The 19,212-nt window shown below is 53.7% G+C and overlaps 4 protein-coding genes across 6 annotated transcripts in view; 2 read left to right on the top strand and 2 right to left on the bottom strand.

The window, feature by feature from the left end:
• Positions 1–412: 412 nt before the first annotated feature.
• Positions 413–8,125, top strand: GFAP (glial fibrillary acidic protein). 2 transcript variants are annotated; one of them, XM_061177146.1, is made up of 10 exons: positions 413–876; positions 1,814–1,874; positions 2,070–2,165; positions 3,122–3,283; positions 4,461–4,586; positions 4,759–4,979; positions 5,561–5,604; positions 5,978–6,097; positions 7,369–7,454; positions 8,084–8,125. In XM_061177146.1, the coding sequence occupies exons 1-10, from the start codon at positions 428–430 to the stop codon at positions 8,123–8,125; spliced, it is 1,407 nt and encodes a 468-aa protein (XP_061033129.1). In that variant the 5' UTR covers positions 413–427. The 2 variants fall into 2 exon arrangements, with proteins under 2 accessions (XP_061033129.1, XP_061033130.1); XM_061177147.1 differs by lacking the exon at positions 5,978–6,097 and having other exon boundaries at positions 428–876.
• Positions 8,126–10,528: 2,403 nt separating this feature from the next.
• Positions 10,529–11,773, bottom strand: FAM187A (family with sequence similarity 187 member A). The gene has a single exon (XM_061176697.1). The coding sequence runs from the start codon at positions 11,771–11,773 to the stop codon at positions 10,529–10,531; it is 1,245 nt and encodes a 414-aa protein (XP_061032680.1).
• A 1,025-nt stretch (positions 11,774–12,798) lies between these two features.
• Positions 12,799–16,310, bottom strand: CCDC103 (coiled-coil domain containing 103). 2 transcript variants are annotated; one of them, XM_061176138.1, is made up of 4 exons: positions 16,260–16,310; positions 14,439–14,590; positions 13,907–14,039; positions 12,799–13,230 (listed from the first exon to the last, which is right to left on the bottom strand). In XM_061176138.1, exons 2-4 carry the CDS (start codon positions 14,579–14,581, stop codon positions 12,799–12,801), a joined length of 708 nt encoding a protein of 235 aa, XP_061032121.1. In that variant the 5' UTR covers positions 14,582–14,590; positions 16,260–16,310. The 2 variants fall into 2 exon arrangements, with proteins under 2 accessions (XP_061032121.1, XP_061032120.1); XM_061176137.1 differs by lacking the exon at positions 16,260–16,310 and adding an exon at positions 15,478–15,500 and having other exon boundaries at positions 14,439–14,597.
• Positions 16,311–16,552: 242 nt separating this feature from the next.
• EFTUD2 (elongation factor Tu GTP binding domain containing 2) overlaps positions 16,553–19,212 on the top strand; it is a 34,144-nt gene continuing 31,484 nt past the window's right edge. The window contains exon 1 of the mRNA XM_061174918.1: positions 16,553–16,710. The gene's annotated coding sequence lies outside the window, so the exon portion shown is untranslated. The remainder of the gene's footprint in view (positions 16,711–19,212) is intronic.

Consider the following 19,212-nt stretch of genomic DNA (forward strand, 5'->3'; position numbering starts at 1 on the left):
TCCCAGCATCTAACAGGCACTGAGTGTGCCTGAGAATGCTGAGTGAGGAAAGCCCTGGGTCATAGGATCTAAAAGTTAGAAGACAGGTCAGAGGTCATCTGGTCCAGCCCTTCCTTGACCCACCGTCCCAGTGAAAGGGTCTCCTTGTCCAGTGGTCAGGGCCTCAGATGCAGCATCGGCCCCGGGAACTGCCCACTAGCACCTCTGTCTGGAGCCAGGCTGGGGCTGGCATGCCCAGGAGGCCCTGTCTCTGGGCACAGTGACCTCGGTGGGCATGAGAGGCACTCTCCCCATGGCTGGGCTGCGGCCCAGCCCCACCCACTCAGGCTATGCCAGGGGGTGTTGCCAGGGGCAGCCTGGGCCGGGCCAGGCCGGGCCCTCCTCCATAAAGCCAGCACATCCCAGGAGCAGGCAGAGCCAGGACAGGATGGAGAGGAGACGGGTCACCTCAGCGGCTCGCCGCTCCTATGTCTCCTCCTCAGAGATGGGGATGGGGGGCCGCCGCCTGGGTCCTGGCACCCGCCTGTCCCTGGCTCGAATGCCGCCTCCACTCCCGGCCCGGGTGGACTTCTCCTTGGCCGGGGCGCTCAGCTCCGGCTTCAAGGAGACCCGGGCCAGTGAGCGGGCGGAGATGATGGAGCTCAATGACCGCTTCGCCAGCTACATCGAGAAGGTGCGCTTCCTGGAACAGCAGAACAAGGCGCTGGCTGCCGAGCTGAACCAGCTGCGGGCCAAGGAGCCCACCAAGCTTGCCGACGTCTACCAGGCGGAGCTGCGCGAGCTGCGGCTGCGGCTTGATCAACTTACCGCCAACAGCGCCCGGCTCGAGGTGGAGAGGGACAATCTGGCGCAGGACCTGGGCACCCTGAGGCAGAAGTGAGGAGGGGGCCGCAGAGGGGCCTCATGAACAGGGAGCACTGAGCCGCCCCCCCACCCCTGGAGAGGCAGCACCTGCAGGCCTGCAGGGTCTCGGGCAGGGGCTCTGCCTCCCTGCTCCCCAGTTTCCCACCTCTGGGAGGAGAGGGTGGCCCTTGCTCCCCAAGATGAGGGTGGGCCCGGGAGGAGGCCCAGGATCTCAGGGATCTGATTCCCAAAGACCTTCGGGTACTCTCAGAGCCTCCCCCCTGGGGAAAGCTGTGTGGGACAGTCAGGGACCCCCAGCGGGCAGGGTCTCTGCGTTTCACTCACTGCAGGGCCTTGTTACTGTGGTCGGGGAGCGCACCTATTCTGAGCCTGGGTCTGTCTAGAGGGGGAGTTGGAAGGGAAGATTGGTATGCACCAGGAGGACTGGTCTGGGGCTACAGGAAGAGAGGGAAAGAGCAGGCAGAATACTGGCTTCAGAATACAGGAGACTCTGCCTGTCACCAGCTTATGACCCTAGTCAAGACACTTCAACTTGCACAGCTGTAAAGCGGAGATCTTAATAAAACCCATTTCCAAAGGTCAGAGGAAACCCCAGGGGCATGGTCCTTGCTGAGCTGGCAGGGCATGCGTGTGTGACTTCAAGTGCGGGAGGATGTGTGTGTGTGTGTGTGTGGTGTGTGCAGCAGTGAGTGTACATTGGTGGAAGCGCCTGTGTGAGCGGGAGCAGGTGCAGCAACCCTGATAAGGCACCTTGGTAATGAGTTAAAGCAAAGGCCCTTGTCTGCTCACCCTCCTGGCCAAGTCCTTCTGCCCCTCACTCCTCTTGTCACTCACATTGGTCCTGGGAGGGAGGGGGCGGTTCTCTGGCAGTCACCTCCAGGGAGATTAGGGCAGGGGTCCAATAGTCCTCAGAAGAGCCCGGACCCAGCAATGTGTCCCCCTACCCCAGGCTCCAGGATGAAACCAACCTGAGGCTGGAGGCTGAGAACAACCTGGCTGCCTATCGACAGGTCAGGGTGGTAGAGGGGAGGGGCCGGGGAGGGGGAAAGTGTTGATGGCAGCCCACCCAAACCTAGCCCCCAAGCCCAGCCCTCCAGAGCAATGTGCTGCTCCCCCCAGCCACAAAAGGAGGGATCAGATAAGACTAGGGAGTGGGGAGGAGGAGTCTGGGGTCAGAGGGGCCCTTTGCTTCCTCCTTACTCCAGGAGGCAGATGAAGCCACCCTGGGCCGTCTGGATCTGGAGAGGAAGACTGAGTCTCTGGAGGAGGAAATCCGGTTCTGGAGGAAGATCCATGAGGAGGTAAGGCCAGGGCAGAGGGAGGAAAGGCCAACACAGAGATTGGAACTGAGGAAGAGACAGAGAGACGGAGACTGAGAGAGATATTCAGACATAGAGAAAAGGAGACAGACTGACAGAGAGAGAAAGAAAATGAGAGAGAGAGAAAAGACAGAGAGAGATACAGAGAGAGACTAAGGGAGACAGAGATAAAGACAGGGCCTTCCCTGGTGGTCCAGTGGTTAGGACTCTGCGCTTCCACTGCAGGGAGCACGGGGTCCCTCCCTGGCTGGGGAACTCACGTGCCTTGCGGTGCGGCCGGGGTACAAAATGATAGATAAGAGAGCATTCCCAGCCCCCGGTAAAATGCACACAGACACACACTCCACTTACTGAGAATTACAACGGGCCTCATTGCCTCCCGTTTTTCTTCACTACAGCCCAGTGAGATAGGGACCGTTCCAGTGTTATCTCTTTTTCACAGAGGAGGACCCTGAAGCCCAGAGATGTTAAAGAACTTGCTAAGGTCACACAGTCTCTCTGACTCCATTCCCTCTGCCATCTGTCTCCATTTAAATGAGAGCCATACATAAAAACACACACACAAACAAACCAACCAACCCCCCCACCCCCGCTGAGCTCTGACTTCAGATAATGGATGCAGAATCCACGGCCTCAGGGAACCTGGGAACCCACAGGCACACCCACACCACAGGGACTCAGTCACTCTCCCACGAGAACACAGGGACACTTTCAGTGCTCCTGCCTTCCAGGCTTGGGAGGAGGACACCATGAGACCCCCAAACTACCCCCCGCCTCCCTTAGCCTGGGCCATGCCATTTCCTTCAACTAGGAATGACCATCTCCCTTAGCCAACTTCTGTGTCCGAGGGGCAGACAGAAGAGGGCATGATGCTGTGGGGAAACCCCAGTTGCAGCCTGGTCCCTGAGCCCTGGCATCCCTTCTCTCACCCTGGCCAGGAGGTGCGGGAGCTCCAGGAGCAGCTAGCTCAGCAGCAGGTCCACGTGGAGATGGATGTGGCCAAGCCCGACCTCACAGCAGCCCTGAGAGAGATCCGTACGCAGTACGAGGCAGTGGCGTCCAGCAACATGCATGAGGCGGAGGAGTGGTACCGGTCCAAGGTAGCCCTGACTTTGGGCCAGCCTGCCTCCTCCAGGCAGCCCTCCTGGCTCCATACAAAAGAACTGGGGAAGGAGGGTGGAGGAAGCTGGGGGAGGATCCTCTCTGAGTGACTGATCTTCACCAGAGAAGTGAGGTGACTTGCCCGGGGTTACACAGGCACTATTATTTCCAATAAGTACTTATTAGTACTTATTGCTATTACTATTAGCCAACACTGTTGTGTATTAGGCCCTGTGCTTTGCATGGATTATTTTACCATGAAGTAGGTACTGTTCTTTGATAGATGAGAGAACTAAAGTCCAGAGAGGTTAACCAATTTGCCGAACGTCACACAGCTCCTAAGCAGTAGAGCTGGATTTCTAACCCTAGCTATCTCACTTGGGAGCCTGAATTCTTGATGCCTCTGTATCCTGGGTTATTGAGCATCTACTACATCTCCAGCTCTGCCCAGGATACAGAGACATGTCTGACCAGGGAGATGTTATGTCACCCAATAATGATGTCTACGGAGAACACAGCAGGGCAGAGTTTATATACAATATGGGGACAGGAAGGATATCATAGAAAGGAGGGCACTGGGGCCAGGCAGGACTGGAAGCCTGTGAACATAAAGAAAAGAGGAAAGGGGCATTCAGAGTGCAGGACAGAGCCTGAGTAGAGGCCGAAAAGCACAAAGAGGTAGGGGCCCAGAGATCCTGGGCCAGGGCGTGGAGCTGAGGAGTGTAAGTGGCAGAAGCCAGTGATGGTTCTGAGCAGGGCAAGACATGATGGAGCCCTGAGGGCTTCACTGCAACAGGGCTATTAGAATCCAGCGCTCTGCTCACCAGAATCCCCTGTGTAAGGTGGAAGAGGACAGGGTTCAGTTACGCGGATGGAGCTGCCAGTGCTGGAGATTCTGGATTCCGTGGCAAACACTGTTCATTCCTGCATTCCCTGACCAGGCATTGTGCTAGGTGCTGGAGACGTAGCAGTGGCTTCTGTGTCCCCGGTCCACGGGCCGCAGTCGCTGCGAATAATCCCACCCAGGGCCAATGGCTGGGGTGAGCTGGACAACCACCCTGGGGTCCCACCCATCTCCCTGATCCTCCCGACATCGTTCCTCCCCACGGGCCCGCACAACTTCCGCCATAAGCGTCCCCAGCCCTCCGCTCAGCATAAAGCCCTCTCCCCATTTAGTTTGCGGACTTGACGGACGCCGCTGCCCGCAACGCGGAGCTGCTCCGCCAGGCCAAGCACGAGGCCAACGACTACCGGCGCCAGCTGCAGGCCTTAACCTGCGACCTAGAGTCCTTGCGCGGCACGGTGAGCGCGGGCAGGGCCAGAGGCGGGGGGACGGGGTCCGCGAGAGGAGGAGGTGACCTGCCGCCCTAGGAGGTGCTGGAAAAGGGCGAGGGGCTGGGACCAGGGCTGGGGGCGGAGCTCTGAAAAGTTACTCGGGGCGGGGCCTCGAGAAACCAGCCGACTCCACCCACAGAACGAGTCCCTGGAGAGGCAGATGCGGGAGCAGGAAGAGCGCCACGCGCGGGAGGCGGCGAGTTACCAGGAGGCGCTGGCCCGGCTGGAAGAGGAGGGGCAGAGCCTCAAGGACGAGATGGCCCGCCACCTGCAGGAGTACCAGGACCTGCTCAACGTTAAACTGGCCCTGGACATCGAGATCGCCACCTACAGGAAGCTGCTGGAGGGCGAGGAGAACCGGTGAGCCCAGCCCAGCAGCCCTCCCTGCTTGCCCCTCCCTGGAGCTGCTTTGCTCCCTTCAGGGACTGTCTTATGCAGTCTTGTGTCCAGCCACCTCCTATCCCAGTGCCCAGCACAGTGCTTGCCTAACACACAGTTGGTATTCAATAAATGTCTGATGAATGAATGAATGAATTCAATTCAGCCCATATTGATTAGGTCCCAGGGTAAGGACTCGGGTCACCTCCCAAACTAAGAGGCTCACTTCCCACCCTCCCAACAAAAATCGGACTTCTTTTCCCCTGACCAGTATCTTCTGCCTCCTGGGAATTCTCTTCGCCACTCTTCCCTCCCCTCTGCCATCCTCCAAGCATCCACTCTCTTTTGAATAGAGATGTTCCCCTCACAACATCCAGGCCCCTTGCCGGCTTTGGCAGCTCCAAGGAGTGTGTTTGCTGCTGGGGAAGCTAAAAGATGGGGTCGGCCTTTTTTGGCAAGGAAAAAAGCCTCAAAGCTGTCATGAAATCCCCAGACCAGGACCTGGCCTGGGGATATCCTCGGGCAGCCTGGTCACCCCTCTCTCTCTCTCTGCTGTCTTTCAGCATCACCATTCCTGTGCAGACCTTCTCCAACCTGCAGATCCGAGGTCAGTAGAACAGGGTCTTGTGGGCAGAGTGTTGGATTCCTGCCCCCTCCCCCAGGCCTGTGGGTTGCTGTTCTGGCCTGGGGCCGAGGACCAGGGCAAACGGGCCTGGGGCTCTCCATGGGGACCTTCATGATTCACCGCAGAACTTCTAGCCAGAACACACCATCCCAGAGCATTCGAGGTGGGGCTTGCAGCCACTCCTGTCCTGCTCTGCCCTTTGTCCCACACCCCCCCATCCCCACACCCCATTCCATTGCAGAACTGTGTGACGATGGTCTCAACCTCTGTCCTGTCTGCAGATCCCTGATTAAGCTCTGCACATCCAAGTGTTTGATGTTTGTGTGTGTTTTTTTTTAACTGCTTGTCACTACAGGGGGCAAAAGCACCAAAGAAGGGGAAGGTCACAAGGTCACAAGACATCTCAAAAGCCTCACAATACAAGTTATACCAATACAGGCTCACCAGATTGTAAATGGAGCCCCGCCGGCTCTCGGTTAGCTGCCTGCCTTATAGACACGGTGCTCTTCTCAGCTTGATAGGGAGCGAGCCTCACCAAGCCCACTTTCCCCATCCTCTTGGGCTCCCTCCTCCCAGGTTTCCTTAAAGGGCCAAGCCTGTGTCATTTTCCCAGCAACGTCAGCACCCAGCCCAGGACCTGGCACAGGGTAAATGTAGGTTAAAGTAGCAGAGTTGGCCGGTGTTCAAGGTGATAAGTCCTCGGGTGCACAGATGAGATGCTCTGGGGCCTCTGAGCAAATGCCAGCCTCTGCCTCACCTCTTTCCCATCACTGGGAGGGCCCCTAGGGTCTCGCTGTGCCCGGCGGCCAGGCTCTCTGCCTGATTCGTCTGTCCCTGAGGCTCCATTGCTCAGCTCAGTGATGATTCAACCCAGAGGATTATTTCCCCCTGGACTGCTGCTCTTGGAGTGAATAAAGTTTTATGTCCCCTGCTCTTAATTTTAAATATTAGTGAGTGTGACATGTTATATTTTTCTCTCTGAGGGGGGAAAAAAAGTAAATTACTTCTTACTTGTATGTGGCCCTCAAATGATTCTTAGCTAAGGAAAAAAAAATTCTTCTTTCTTTTGGGCTAGAAATTTAGGAACACTAGCTATGCATGTACCAGGGCTTAGTTCAGCATCAGAAAGGTTAACCAGGCAGACCAGGTAGAGGCAATACTGCCAAATGCCAGACAAAAAAGGGTCACTAGGGCCCAGAGAAGAGGCAGAGAGAAGTAGGAAAGAGGAAGGGGGACAGGAAAGGGACCCACGTGTATTGAGCACTAATATGTGCCCGTCATTTAACAAACACTATTTCAGTTAATTGACTCCTCACTCCCACCTAGAAAAGTAGACAACAGCATCCCCATTTTGTAGATGAGGACACTGAGGCTGGAAGAGGTAAATTAACTTGCCCACAGTCATGTGGCTGAGCTGGGACTCAAGTTCTGGCCTGCCTGACTTCAAAACCCACGTGCTCCTTCCTTGGCACGGCGCTGGGTTGTCAGGAAGCCAGGGGCCAGGTGAGGGCTTGCAGAGGGGCTGAAATGCAGCCAGGCCAGGAGAGCGAGCAGGGCAGCAAGGACTTGCCCAGCACCATAGGGACTTAGGAGGTTGCCAGCCCCTTTGGAAGAGCCTATGCCCTCTCTGCCTGATTGGATAGGCTTTTGTACTCATGATTGGGGGTTTCATGGTGAAACCGAGGGTGGGAGAAGATGTCTAGTGCCCTGAGAGCCCATGGAGGCCTCCTCTCCTCATGCCTGCAGAAACCAGCCTGGACACCAATTCCATGTCAGAAGGCCACCTCAAGAGGAACATCGTGGTGAAGACCGTGGAGATGCGGGATGGAGAGGTGAGGAGGGCGGATCCCAGATTCTGGCCCTGGCAGACTCTGGAAGAAAGCTTGACTGGCACATAGAAGGTTGTTGATAATTCACAACAGCTCCTCTGGGAGGCTCTGCAAGAGGGGAAGGAACCCGTATGTAATTCATTTCCCCAGCCCCTCCACTGGCAGTTCTAAGGGGAGCCTGGGTGCCTAGACCACTGGATGGGGTCCTGACTCCAGCTTTCTCCCTATCTCACCCTCAGACTCCGGTGCCCCCATGCCAGGCCTGGGGGAGAGAGAAAGAAAATTAAAGTTAGTAGCTTTCACTCCCAACTTTCAACTTGCAGCTTGGTGAAAGGAACCTGGCAGAAGACTGGGATGGGGGGATTGGTCATAACCCCCTCCCCATCACACCAGCAACAGTACCAGCTAATCTTACAAGATCAGCTCACCATGTGCCAGGCACGGTGCTAGTTGTTTGCCCACGTTACCTCATCTCCCCCTCTGACTGCTGCATGGGCGTGTTCCGGCTACTATCATAGAGAAGATGACCCAGGAAGGCGGGGGACTTGTCTAGGTCCATAGCCTAGCTGTGGTGGACCTGGAGTCTGTGTGAGCTCCTAACCTAACTGTGGCAACTTCTCTGTCCCCTGCAGGTCATTAAGGAGTCCAAGCAGGAGCACAAGGATGTGATGTGAGGCAGGACCCACCTGGTGGTCCCTGCCCCACAGTATGAGGGGCCTGCAGCAGGAGTCGGGGTAGTTGCCCCTCCTCTGCTAGTTAATTTCCCCAGGCTTGAGTTCCCACCCACCCCAGCTGCTCCTCTTCCGCCTCAGTCTCTATGTCAGCTTGCTGCCCTAGGCTCCATCAGCATTAAGCCTGTCAGACAGCACCCACCCAGCACCCAGCAACTCTAACAGGGCATTCACCCCAAAGGGGCAGCCTGGAGGGGCATGGCCAGCAGCTTGGGTTAGAATTGGGAGGGAGGAGAGAAGTTGGGGAGGGCAGGGAGACCTAATAAATCACCCTCCGTATCCTGAATCCCTGTTGTCATGGCAACTGTTGCCAGAGCCGGAGGTGTCTGGGGGTATCTGGGAACGGGGCCTTTGAATTTCCTCAGGCTGGTGGAGGAAAACCGAGACTCTGAGACAGGCACGGGAATCCCCATAGGCAAGGCGGCCTTGGCCAGGGGCTTATTCTTCTAGACTGACTCTGCCCAGTCTGAGGGTGGGTGGGGCTATCCTGCCACCTGGAGTAGTCGCCGGACAGAATTCCTGGCCTGCCCAGATTGCAGAGGGACCTCCTGAGTGATGGTTCAAGTGTCTCAGCCCCACTGAGCTGCCACATGGGCATGCTGTGGGCCCGTGGGAGCTTGATTCTCAGCACTTGGGGGAACTACAGTGTAAGTGGTGAGGGAAGGGGTGCTGGGAGGGAGTAGAAGGGGGCCTGGCCCCGAGCTGTGGGCACAGAGAGGTCAAGCCCAGGAGGACTCCCCCGCCCCCGATACAGGCTGGAGGGGGGGCAGGTAGAGATGGTAGAGGAGGCGGTTGGGATGAGGCCAGACATCAGAGTGGGGGGCTGTGAGTGAGCAGTTACACTTGGCCTCTGGGTCGTGGGAATCAAGAAAGTGACTCATCCTCTTGAAGATGGTGAAACAGGAAAGAAAGAGGCTGCTGTTCCTGGGGGCAGGGCCCACTTTGTCCTAGCTCTAAAGGCCCTTTCCTGGCTACGTAACCCCTGTCCACCCAGGCCTGGGAGCCGCTGCAGCTGCCACCTGACCCCAGCAAATACTGCTAGGCAAAGCCTCTGCCGCACGCCCGACCCTCTCCTCCCCACAGTGACCGCTGCTCTTCCCTAAGCCAAGGCCCCTGTTGTCCCCTCGTAGTCAAATACAAAACGTACCCCCGTGTTTTAGGTAGCGCCCTATTTTATAATTTGAGAACCCGAGGCCCACGCAGAGTGAAGACACTGGTTTCTGTTCCTGCAGCCTAGAGGCAGGACAGCTTGGGGCAGACACTTTCACCCCGAGCACCTGTTCTGCGGTCCATGGGAAGACTGGCGGGCATGAGATGATCAGTGCCCACGAGCGGGGCTCAGAGGCCCACTCCAGGGTCCCCATCTCCCTCTAAGGCAGAGGGAGGGAGAAGTAGGAGTCCCTCCCTCTTTCCAAGACTGGTGCCCTTCCCCTACTCCCTCCTGCCACCCACTGCTGCTAACCTTCAGGGCACCACTGCTGCTAACCTTCGGGGCACCACTGCTGCCTTTAGTCACTGACATAAATAAAGACAACTGCTGTGGCTTTCCCCAGAGTGGACTCTCATCTGTTCGGCAGAGGCTGGGGCTGGGGGAAGGGGGCAGGAAGTAGCCTTGGACAAGACACAACTTGCTTCTTATCACTGATCATCTTGGGACCCCCAGCCACCCCCAGCAGTGGCCACATGACAAACCCCATCTCCAGCCCTGCTCTGCCCTGCAGCCCTGGTGCCTGCCCCCCACGGCCTTTGCTTCCCGCCCCTCTTCTCACCCCCAGCCCCCAGCCTGGGTGCAATCTCTCAGGAAAGTGCTGAATTCAGTCTCCAATTTCCTCACCCATTTCCCCTGTTCTAGTCTCTACCTGTATTCCCAAACTCACCATTTCTACCTGCCAGTCCCGGGATGAGGCTGGGAAGGAAGGCAAAGAGGATATACACTAGGTACCCCGACTCTTTTCTTCCTCCCTCTGCTACCCCCAATTCAAACAGCGCCCACTTAGCAATCCTCGAAGGCAAGAAAATAAAGCACGTCAAACACTGTTCAACACCAGACAGGTGATAAATGTTAGGTTCACTTCTTCCCTCTCTGAGCGTGAAGTCAGAAGACACATGCACCCTGGCTACTTCTATCTCGCTTCAGTCCCCCATCTCCCACCAGCCTCAGGCCTCCCCACTTCCCAGATTGGGTCCCAGACTCGCTCATGATAGCGGGGAGCAGGTTATAGCTAACAACTTTGTCCACATGCCCTGCCACACATCCCAGCTCAGGATGCCTATTCAGAGGCATCTGGTACCATTTAACAAACACATTTGAGCACATCTGGTCTTCAGAGCTGGGGAAGAGAGAGCCTAGGGGGAGAAGTTGGGACAACAGCGGAATAAGTAACAGCAGCAACGACAGAGGTGAATAGTGATGAAGACTGCCGTGATGAGCAGGTAGCCTATCAGGGTGAGCACCAGGGCGGCCCGAATCTCGGGGTTGGAGAACGAGACTGGGTAGCGGCCTCGAGATGTCACGCCCAGTCGGAACCCAGCAATGCGCACGCCCTGCCGCCAGCAGTAGTAGATGCCCCGGTCTTCCAGCTGGGTGAAGCGGATGTGGAGATGGTTGCCGTGGTCGATGAACACCCTCATGGACCAGTTGACGCCCTTTAGGTACTGCGTGCGGTAGAGGTACTGGTGGTCCTTGTCCCAGGCCACGGCATGCTCCGGCCGGGCCCCGGGACAGGAGATGATTAGTCCGTGGCCCAGCCTCTGCTGGTGGAACTGAATGGGCACCTGGGGCAACCAGGGCCGGCTGCCCACTTTGGACACGTAGCTGAAGAGGGCCATCACACCCTCCTGGATCTTCTTCTTTTTCTCGCAGGGCACCAGGCAGCTCCGAAGCAGCAGCTCGGGGGCGTGGTTGCTGGCCTGGGCCCGGAGCTGCCTGGGCACAGCCCGCGAACCACAGGACACCACGTCGGGCAGTGTCTTGCGGTAGCGGGGGGAGAGGTCTGGGCTCTGCAGGTAACACAGGCCGATGCGCCACTGCTCCCCGCGCACCCCGCAGCGGTCGCAGGGGGTCCACTCCCAGAAGGTGGTGAAGACGTGGAGGCTCCCGCGGTACTCATCGGCGAAGGGCTCCTGGCCCTGGTCCTTGAAGGTGGCCACCATCCCCTCACTGCTTTGGATGTCCACGTCGTAGGCGTAAAAGTAGTCCCCCTTGCGGGTGCCACAGAAATACAAGCCTGAGTCCTCGGGCTGCGCCCGGAAGACCAACAGGCTGAACATACGGATGCTGAAGCGGACCAGCATGTCGCTGCCCACACGAACCTGGGCTGCCTCCGTCAGGACCCGCCCATCAAAGTCCGTCAGCACTTTGGTGTGGCCGCTGCCGAGGTGCTTCTGATAGTACCAGACGACAGCGGACACCTCCTCGGGCTTGCAGTGGCAGGGGAGCTCGAAGCTCATGTCAGCCAGGTAGGCTGCATTGTCAAACATCAGGAAAGCTGGGCAGGGGGTCCTCTGAAAAATGTTCTCCTTCTCCACGATTTCAAAGGCCTGGAGGCTCCCCAACACCCACAGGAGCACAGTGGCCTGGGCCAGGTTCATGCCTGCGCAAGGGAAGAGTCAGAGGGGGAGGGACAAAACCTAGGCACTAAAGGCCTGTGGGGCTTCTAGAAATCACTGCTGGGAGGAGGCATGTATATGAGGAAAGGATTCAGCAGCCGGGAAAAGAAGCAACAATCTGCAGAGGAAGCTGCCACAGGCCAGGCAATTTATTCCCAGTGGAAGTACAAGATGCCCTTCTAACGTTCCAGACGTGATCTTGAGGGAAAACCATTCTAGAACCTGGCCCTTTCTCCCCTTTCTAGAACACTGGCACTCACTCAAGAATGGGTCAGGGGAAGCCAGAATGAGAAGCAAGGGCCCAGGTACCAGGACAGGGAAATCTCTGCCTCTCTGTTCCAGGCCCTGCCCTGCCTGCCTGGTGGAAAGGTCCTCCCTTTGGTTAATCCAGGAGTTGAAGGAAACCCTCCTACCTGCACATCTGGCCATCTGAAGATGCCTGGGAGGCTGGCCAGGACTGAGCTGATGGCTTGGGGCTTTCCCAGGCCCAACCTGCACGGGAACTCAGCCCCTGGAGAAAAATACTGCACCTCAAATGAGGTAGCATTTGATCATTTATTGATTAAATGTCCATTCTGTTGGTTTCCAGTTACAAATACTCTTGTTAAGAGCTATGGAGATCAGTATTAATTTATCATGGAAGATTAACAATTTTGCTTTTTACTTTTTTTGAGTGGAGGCTATAACTGGTGGTACCAGTGTTTGGTTGGGTTCGCACCCATCTCTCAGGGCCATGGGCTAGCAGACTGGCAAACTCTAAGGGTGGGAAGCAAAAGTCTTTCAACTTCTTGGGCCCTTGACCATCCTGTGGATCTACACAGTTCAGAATATGGAGCCCCCAAGAGGCTGGAGGAAAAGGGAAAATTCAGTTACTGCTTTTGTTGTGAAAATTCCAAGACCAGAAGGGAATTAGGTGTGGGCTTCTCACTACAGTCCTGCAGAGCCCTCGAGACAACGAAAAAATGCCTGCAGTGACCACTGGGGGCCTCTGAAGGTAACTGGTCCCATCAGTCCACATGATACAGCCTTAGCAGCTCTTGCAGAAGACTCTCCTCCTCCTGGAGCCCACCAGGCTGCTCCCCCAGACCCCGCCCCTCCAGGCTGGGGGTGCCCATGGCCTGCAGCTTCTGAAACAAGGATCTGCAGCTCTCTCTCTCCGCATGGCTCATCAGGCTCAGGTTCAGGGTGAAGCGGCCAGTGCTGGCCAGGCTGCGCAGGATCCCCAGCACCACCCACCGGTCAGCTGGCCTCACATGATCAGCCAGTGCCATCAGCATCTCCCCTAGAAGTCCAAACCCCACATCCATCTGGAAGAGGCGGCCCAGCTTTGGGCCCCCGAGATGCAGCAGGGCCTCGTAGCGCTCTGGCCCACTCCGCAAGTATCGCCGCCAATCACGGTAGAACTCAGCCGAGGTCTCGGGCTGGAGGAGCGTTTTCTCCTGGATCGCAAATGGAGGAAAGAGAGTACAGAGCTCCTCCAGCTGCTCTGTGACAGAGAGAGTGAGGGGAGCCTGTGGATTTTCATCTGAGCTCTAGTATCACTCTCTGACCACTGGCAAGGCTGCGGTCCCTGTGGGCCTCATTTTCAGACGAGGGAACAAGGGATGGGATGGGGAGGGAGGGTCCCAAGGAACCCAGGCTGTGATTTGAGACTCTCAGTTGTACCAGGATTTTCCTACTGATGAATGTAGACATAGCCCTGATCTACAAGACTAAGTCAGAGTTTACTCTGGGCAGGGCAGGAGAGGGGGTAATTGGAAACCTCGGGAGGAGAGAAAGGAACTCAAGATGAGTATTAAGGATCTGACAGGCTAGATCTCCTTCCCAACACTGCCAGAGGATCATAGGCTCTATACCATATAACTCGAGGCAGAGCAACCCAAATCTGATCTGGGAATGGGAACCAAGGACTGACTGACAGGGGCCTGCCGAGCCCACCTTTCTGACTTGTTCTGGTTAGTTTTGGCCTCACCACCTGTTGGTTGCTTTTCTTTCTGGGATTGGAGGCAGAAACCTGCCTCTGTTGGCTTTACATGAGAAATAAGGAAAACATATGTGTTATAAGAAAACAGGGTTGGAGGTTTAAGGCAGAGAATCCTGCTGGGCCTCACCTACCGGGGAGATTTCAGTGGTTTCATCCTGGGAGGGCCTTCCCTGAATAGTGTGACAGTTCCAGGGCACAGTCCTCTTTCCTCCTATCTTGTCCTTCTGCTCCAGCGGCTTCAGATGTGATGCAAGGACAATACCCCTACAGGCAAAGGACAGAGATTAGGGGATGGACCTAATGCTGTCTGTAGGTATGAGGTGGCTGGACTTTGCGTGATACCGGCTGAACCTGTTGGCAGGCCAATATGACAATAATAATAACAACAACAGCAACAATAGCTGACAGCTTTTGAGCACTTTCCATGTGCCAGATATTGTGCTCAGAATCTTATGTGCAATAACATTTAACATGACAATGGTTACTGTCTCTTACAGATGAGGAACAGAGGCTCAGATCGGTTAAATAACTTGCACAAGATCACACAGGTAGCAGAAGGTACGGCCAAGATTGAGCCCAGAATTGTCTGACTCCAAGTGCACGCTCTTATCCACTATAGTAAACCATAACAGGAGAGCCTGAGAAAAATGGCAGTAAGCCGACCTGAACTCCTCATAGGAAGCTACCCTCTGTTCCACTGCCCGTAACTTGGCAGCATTTTCCCGTTTGTACTTCTCATCAGCAGTGAGTGCAGCCTGCAGCTCTTTCTCCAAAGCCTTGAAGTCAATGATGTCATTCCTTTTCATGGCCTGTGCCTGGGAAGGCAAAGGGAATGAATGTCAGCAGAGGGTGAATATCAGGGGTGGGGGGTTGCATCTGGATTCTTTGCCAGCCCACAAAATGACCCCAAAGCACTCTGGATACCTAGTCACTTATCTTGAGGGGGGTGTTATAAAAATCTAGTTCTCTATTTTACAGAGGGAAGCTGAGTTGCACAGTGAGGTCTTGCTTAAGATTTGTTGCCACTGAAAATAGTCTTGACTTTCAATTTAGTGCCTTGTCTTAATTTTGCTCTCTGCCTCTGAAAATATTTTTTTAATTGAAGTATAATTGACATCCAATGTTATATTAGTTTCAGGTGTACAACATAGTGATTCGACATTTATATACGTTACAAGATGATCACCACAATAAGTCTTGTTACCATCTGTCATCATTTAAGGTTATTACAATACTATTGACTATATTCCCTATTCTGTATATTACATTCTCATAACATATATTTTATACCTGGAAGTTTGTGCTTCTTAACCTAGTTCATCCATCCCACCACCCCCTTCCCTTCTGGCACCACCAGTTGGTTCTGTTTTGTTTGTTCATTTGTGTTTTAGATTCCACACATAAGTGAAATCATACAGTATTTGTCTTTCTCTGTCTGACTTATAATATCCTGTAATACTGTATAATACCTTAGCATTTTTTTTTTTTAAACGTTGGGGTTTTTTTTTGTTTTTTTTTTTAAGCTGTGTTGGGTCTTCGTTTCTGTGCGAGGGCTTTCTCTAGTTGCGGGAAGCGGGGGTCACTCTTCATCGCGGTGCACAGGCCTCTCATTATCGCGGCCTCTCTTGCTGCGGAGCACAGGCTCCAGACGCGCAGGCTCAGTAGTTGTGGCTCACGGGCCTAGTTGTTCCGTGGCATACCTTAACACCCTCTAGGTCCATCCATGTTGTTTTAAACGGCAATTTTTCATTCTTTTTTATTCTGCCTCTAAAAATATTTTAGTATTGGTGCTTTGGCTGAGGAAGCATTTGGATTTCAGAATTCAGTCCCTTCACATTTCCACATGGACTCACTCTATAGCGAGTTGTGATAGAGGCCCTCACACAAAAGCAGAACTATTGTAACCTACTCTTGAGCCCTGGGATAAAATTCCACTCATTGTTAAATGTCTTTAACGAGGAATGATACTTTCCACCCAAACCAGATGCAGTGACTGAGCAGGAAATCAAGTAGAGGTGGCAGAAGAAGGGGCTCAATGATCCCCGTTTCCAAATCCCTCTGTCCAGCCAGGGCTGGAGCACAGATTCCTAGGTTCTTGGGCAACCTCTTTAGCTCTGCCACTGTACTTCTGCAGCCTCCGCATATCTGAGGCTGATTGACCCGTTCTACGCGGAGATCACCTATATGTGCTCTAGTCTTGGCTCTAGCATTTCCTTACTGTGAGACCCCTTTGAACATCAGACTCTTAGTGCACTAAGCTAGATTACGTGGTGAAGTCATCATCAACAGCCTTAGGGCAGGGAAGCTTGACGTCTACAACCAACCCCGTACCCTCCCCCACCACCCCAACATGGGTAAGCTTGAAGACCAAGAAGGAGGCTGGGTTGGCCAGGAACTGAACTCAGGTGTCCTGGCTCCTGTCTAGTTCTGAGCCCTTGCCAGTCACTGAAATAAATAGAACACCTAACCCTCCTGCCCCCTGACCTTCACCCCAGCAGCCAAGGCCCTGGTTTCCTTTCTTTGGGGATCCCCAGTTACCGCCAGACCAAGTCGGCTCAGCGTAGACCACGCCCAGCAGCTGTGGTTGCCCAGCAACTGCTCCAACAGCCTGCCCACGTGACCGCCCCGAAGGCCCACCCCACCCCCCCCTCGTCAGGGTGGCCCCGAGGCGCCTGACCAGATTCTCGCCTCCTTGGGCCTTGCTTTCTTTGGAGCAGCCCACGCCTTGGTTTGGGGACCCACAACTCCGCCTCGCATGTCCGCGGCCGGCATTCTTCCGAGCTGGTCCACAGGCAAAGGGCTGTCCTCCGGGGCAGAAACGCGACCGCGGCGTCTGCGGGGTCCTTCCGAACAGCGGGCGCAGGCGGTGCGGCGGCGTGGGACGGAAGTGCGGTCTCCGGCGGCTGACTCGGAGTTTTTGGCTGAGCAGCGAGAGGTGAGCTGACGCGGGTCCACGGCATGGGAAGGTTGCTCCTGTGGGATGGGAAATTAAATAATGTCAGATGTGGAGGAGACGTTATATGCTATCTTCTCCTTTCACTTTACAGATGGGTTAATTGAGGCGGGAAAGGGAATGAAAGCCCTCCCACCCCGCCCCCCACACACACCGATTCCGGGGTTCCCTCCTGTCGTCCTTTTTTTTTTTTTTAAGCTGTAGAATTTAAATGGCTACCTTTTTCATTTAAAGTTACCTTTTTTTTTTTTAAACGTTGGGGTTTTTTTGGTTTTTTTTTTTAAGCTGTGTTGGGTCTTCGTTTCTGTGCGAGGGCTTTCTCTAGTTGCGGCAAGCGGGGGCCACTCTTCATCGCGGTGCGCGGGCCTCTCATTGTCGAGGCCTCTCTTGTTGCGGAGCACAGGCTCCAGACGCGCAGCCTCAGTAGTTGTGGCTCACGGGCCTAGTCGCTCCGCGGCATGTGGGATCTTCCCAGACCAGGGCTCGAACCCGTGTCCCCTGCATTGGCAGGCAAATTCTCAACCACTGCGCCACCAGGGGAGCCCCTGTCGTCCATCTTTAAAACCCTTTCCCGGGGCAGGGGTCGTTCTTGCACTGTCCATGCACCTGTCTCACTCCCTCTTCCAACTGTGCCGCCTTCACCCTTTCTCTACCAAGCTCCCTCTGTCCTTACTCTGTATTCCTTGGAGAGCCTGCGTTGTAGCGGGAAGCTGCGGTGAAGTTTGGTACCGAAATTCACTAATTTGTGCAACTGTGGGCAAGTCACCTATCTTCTCTGTGCCTTGTTGGACTCACTCATTTAGTCATTCAGCAAATACTGATTGAGGTTCTGTTTTGTGCCAGGCACCGTTCTAAGTGAAAAAAAACAGTCGTTGCTTAAACTGTAGTTGGAGAGATGACAGTAAACACACGAATAGATACGTGTCAGCTAATGATAATGTTAATAAAAATAATAAAACAATGAAAGTGGGGGTTGGAGAATGTGTGTATGGGTGGAGCTTTTTTTAGAGTGACAAGGGAAGGCTTCTCAGAGAAGGTGACATTTTATATAGTAGAGACCTGGGTGAGATGAAGGAACAAGGTATACATGCCCAAGGGGAGAGCATTTTGGAAGAGAATAGTAAGTGCAGTGACCCTGAAGCAGAAATGAGGTGGGTTCTTCCTTGAACAGCCTTCTGTAAAAATTTCTGCAGTCATTTCATGGGTGTCTTGGGAGAATGAAATGTGCACAGATGTGGTAGCTCTTTGGAAGTAAAAAGAATCTCTATGCATATGAAAGTTTCCATAATAATTTACATTTAATTATTAGTGCTTGGAGCTCTTAATTCTCTATTTTATCCACAGTCAGCACTCAACTGGGGCATTGAGGGAGGTGGAGGGATTAGCCTCATGAAAGAAGTATCAGTATTTCAAAGTTAAACATTCTGTTCAGTTAACATTTATCCAGTTCCTACTTAGGTGAAGCGCTGTCTTGGTCATTGGCAGGTGGGCACAAGGAACACAGGGTTTCTGTATTCAAGAATGGCCAAAAAATAATGCTAGCTAACATTTATTGAGCCTGGAACTGTAATAAATTCTTTACACAGCCTATTTTGCTTAATTCTCATAACACTTTATGCAATGGGGATTAATCACTTTATTTTCCAATTAAAGAAACAAGCTCGGAGAGGTGAAATAACCTGAAATGACATAGTTATTAAGTGACAAAGTTTGGATTCAAATCAAGGTCTTCCAACTCCAGAGCCCTGACCATTAACCTACACTCTGGTCTGTTGCCTATTACTGTAAGCTATAGAGGTGTTGGTGAGGGTAATTAGTACAGTTAACTGCCGTTCATGACAGAATTAAATGCTGATAAAGACACAAAAGGCTACAGCAGTATAGGAGAGTGAGAAATTGAGGCTATAGGAAGGCTTTAAGGAGGTGGTATTTGGCCTGTTACTTTGAATAGAATTTCAATAATTGAAGTGGAGACAACCCACAAAATACTTATTAATTACAAAGAGAAAGCAAGTAACTTTACAATGGAAAGGCCTGGTAGGCACCACCATAATCAAGTGGTGAAGTTAACATCACCACTGATGGGACAAATTAAAATCATACGCCACTTGTTAGAAGATGCACTGAAAAGAGCACAGCATCACTTCTGTGATATTCTTGCCAAAAAATGCATAACCTGAATCTAATCATGAGGAAACATTGGCAAACTTAAATTAAGGGACATTCTACAAACTTACTAGCCTGTAATCTTCAAAAGTGTCAGGTCATATAAGTCAAAGGAAAGACCAAGGAACTGTTCCAGATTGAAAGAGACTAAAGACATGACAGCTAAATGCAAACATGGAATCCTGGATTGGCTCCTTTGCTGTGCAGGAGATTATTGAAACAGTCTGTGAAACTTGAATGGGGGCCTGTGGATTAGGTGGTAGTAATATGTCAGTGTTTTCTGATTTTGATGGTTGTATTGTGGTTATGTAGGAGAAT

This window comes from Eubalaena glacialis, chromosome 19 (assembly GCF_028564815.1).
Source record: "Eubalaena glacialis isolate mEubGla1 chromosome 19, mEubGla1.1.hap2.+ XY, whole genome shotgun sequence".
Lineage (NCBI taxonomy): Eukaryota > Metazoa > Chordata > Mammalia > Artiodactyla > Balaenidae > Eubalaena > Eubalaena glacialis.

Coding starts and splice junctions, on each gene's coding strand:
- CCDC103 (XM_061176137.1), bottom strand. CDS start 15,500: ATGGATGGACCTAGAGGGTGTTA. Junction 14,598..15,477: donor GATGGACCTAGAGGGTGTTA/AGGTATGCCACG, acceptor ATTCCCTTTGCC/TTCCCAGGCACAGGCCATGA. Junction 13,231..13,906: donor AAACCACTGAAATCTCCCCG/GTAGGTGAGGCC, acceptor TTTGCGATCCAG/GAGAAAACGCTCCTCCAGCC.
- GFAP (XM_061177146.1), top strand. CDS start 428: ATGGAGAGGAGACGGGTCACCTCAGCGGCTCGCCGCTCCTATGTCTCC. Junction 6,098..7,368: donor TGGAGCCCCGCCGGCTCTCG/GTTAGCTGCCTG, acceptor TCATGCCTGCAG/AAACCAGCCTGGACACCAAT. Junction 7,455..8,083: donor TGGAGATGCGGGATGGAGAG/GTGAGGAGGGCG, acceptor TGTCCCCTGCAG/GTCATTAAGGAGTCCAAGCA.
- FAM187A (XM_061176697.1), bottom strand. CDS start 11,773: ATGAACCTGGCCCAGGCCACTGTGCTCCTGTGGGTGTTGGGGAGCCTC.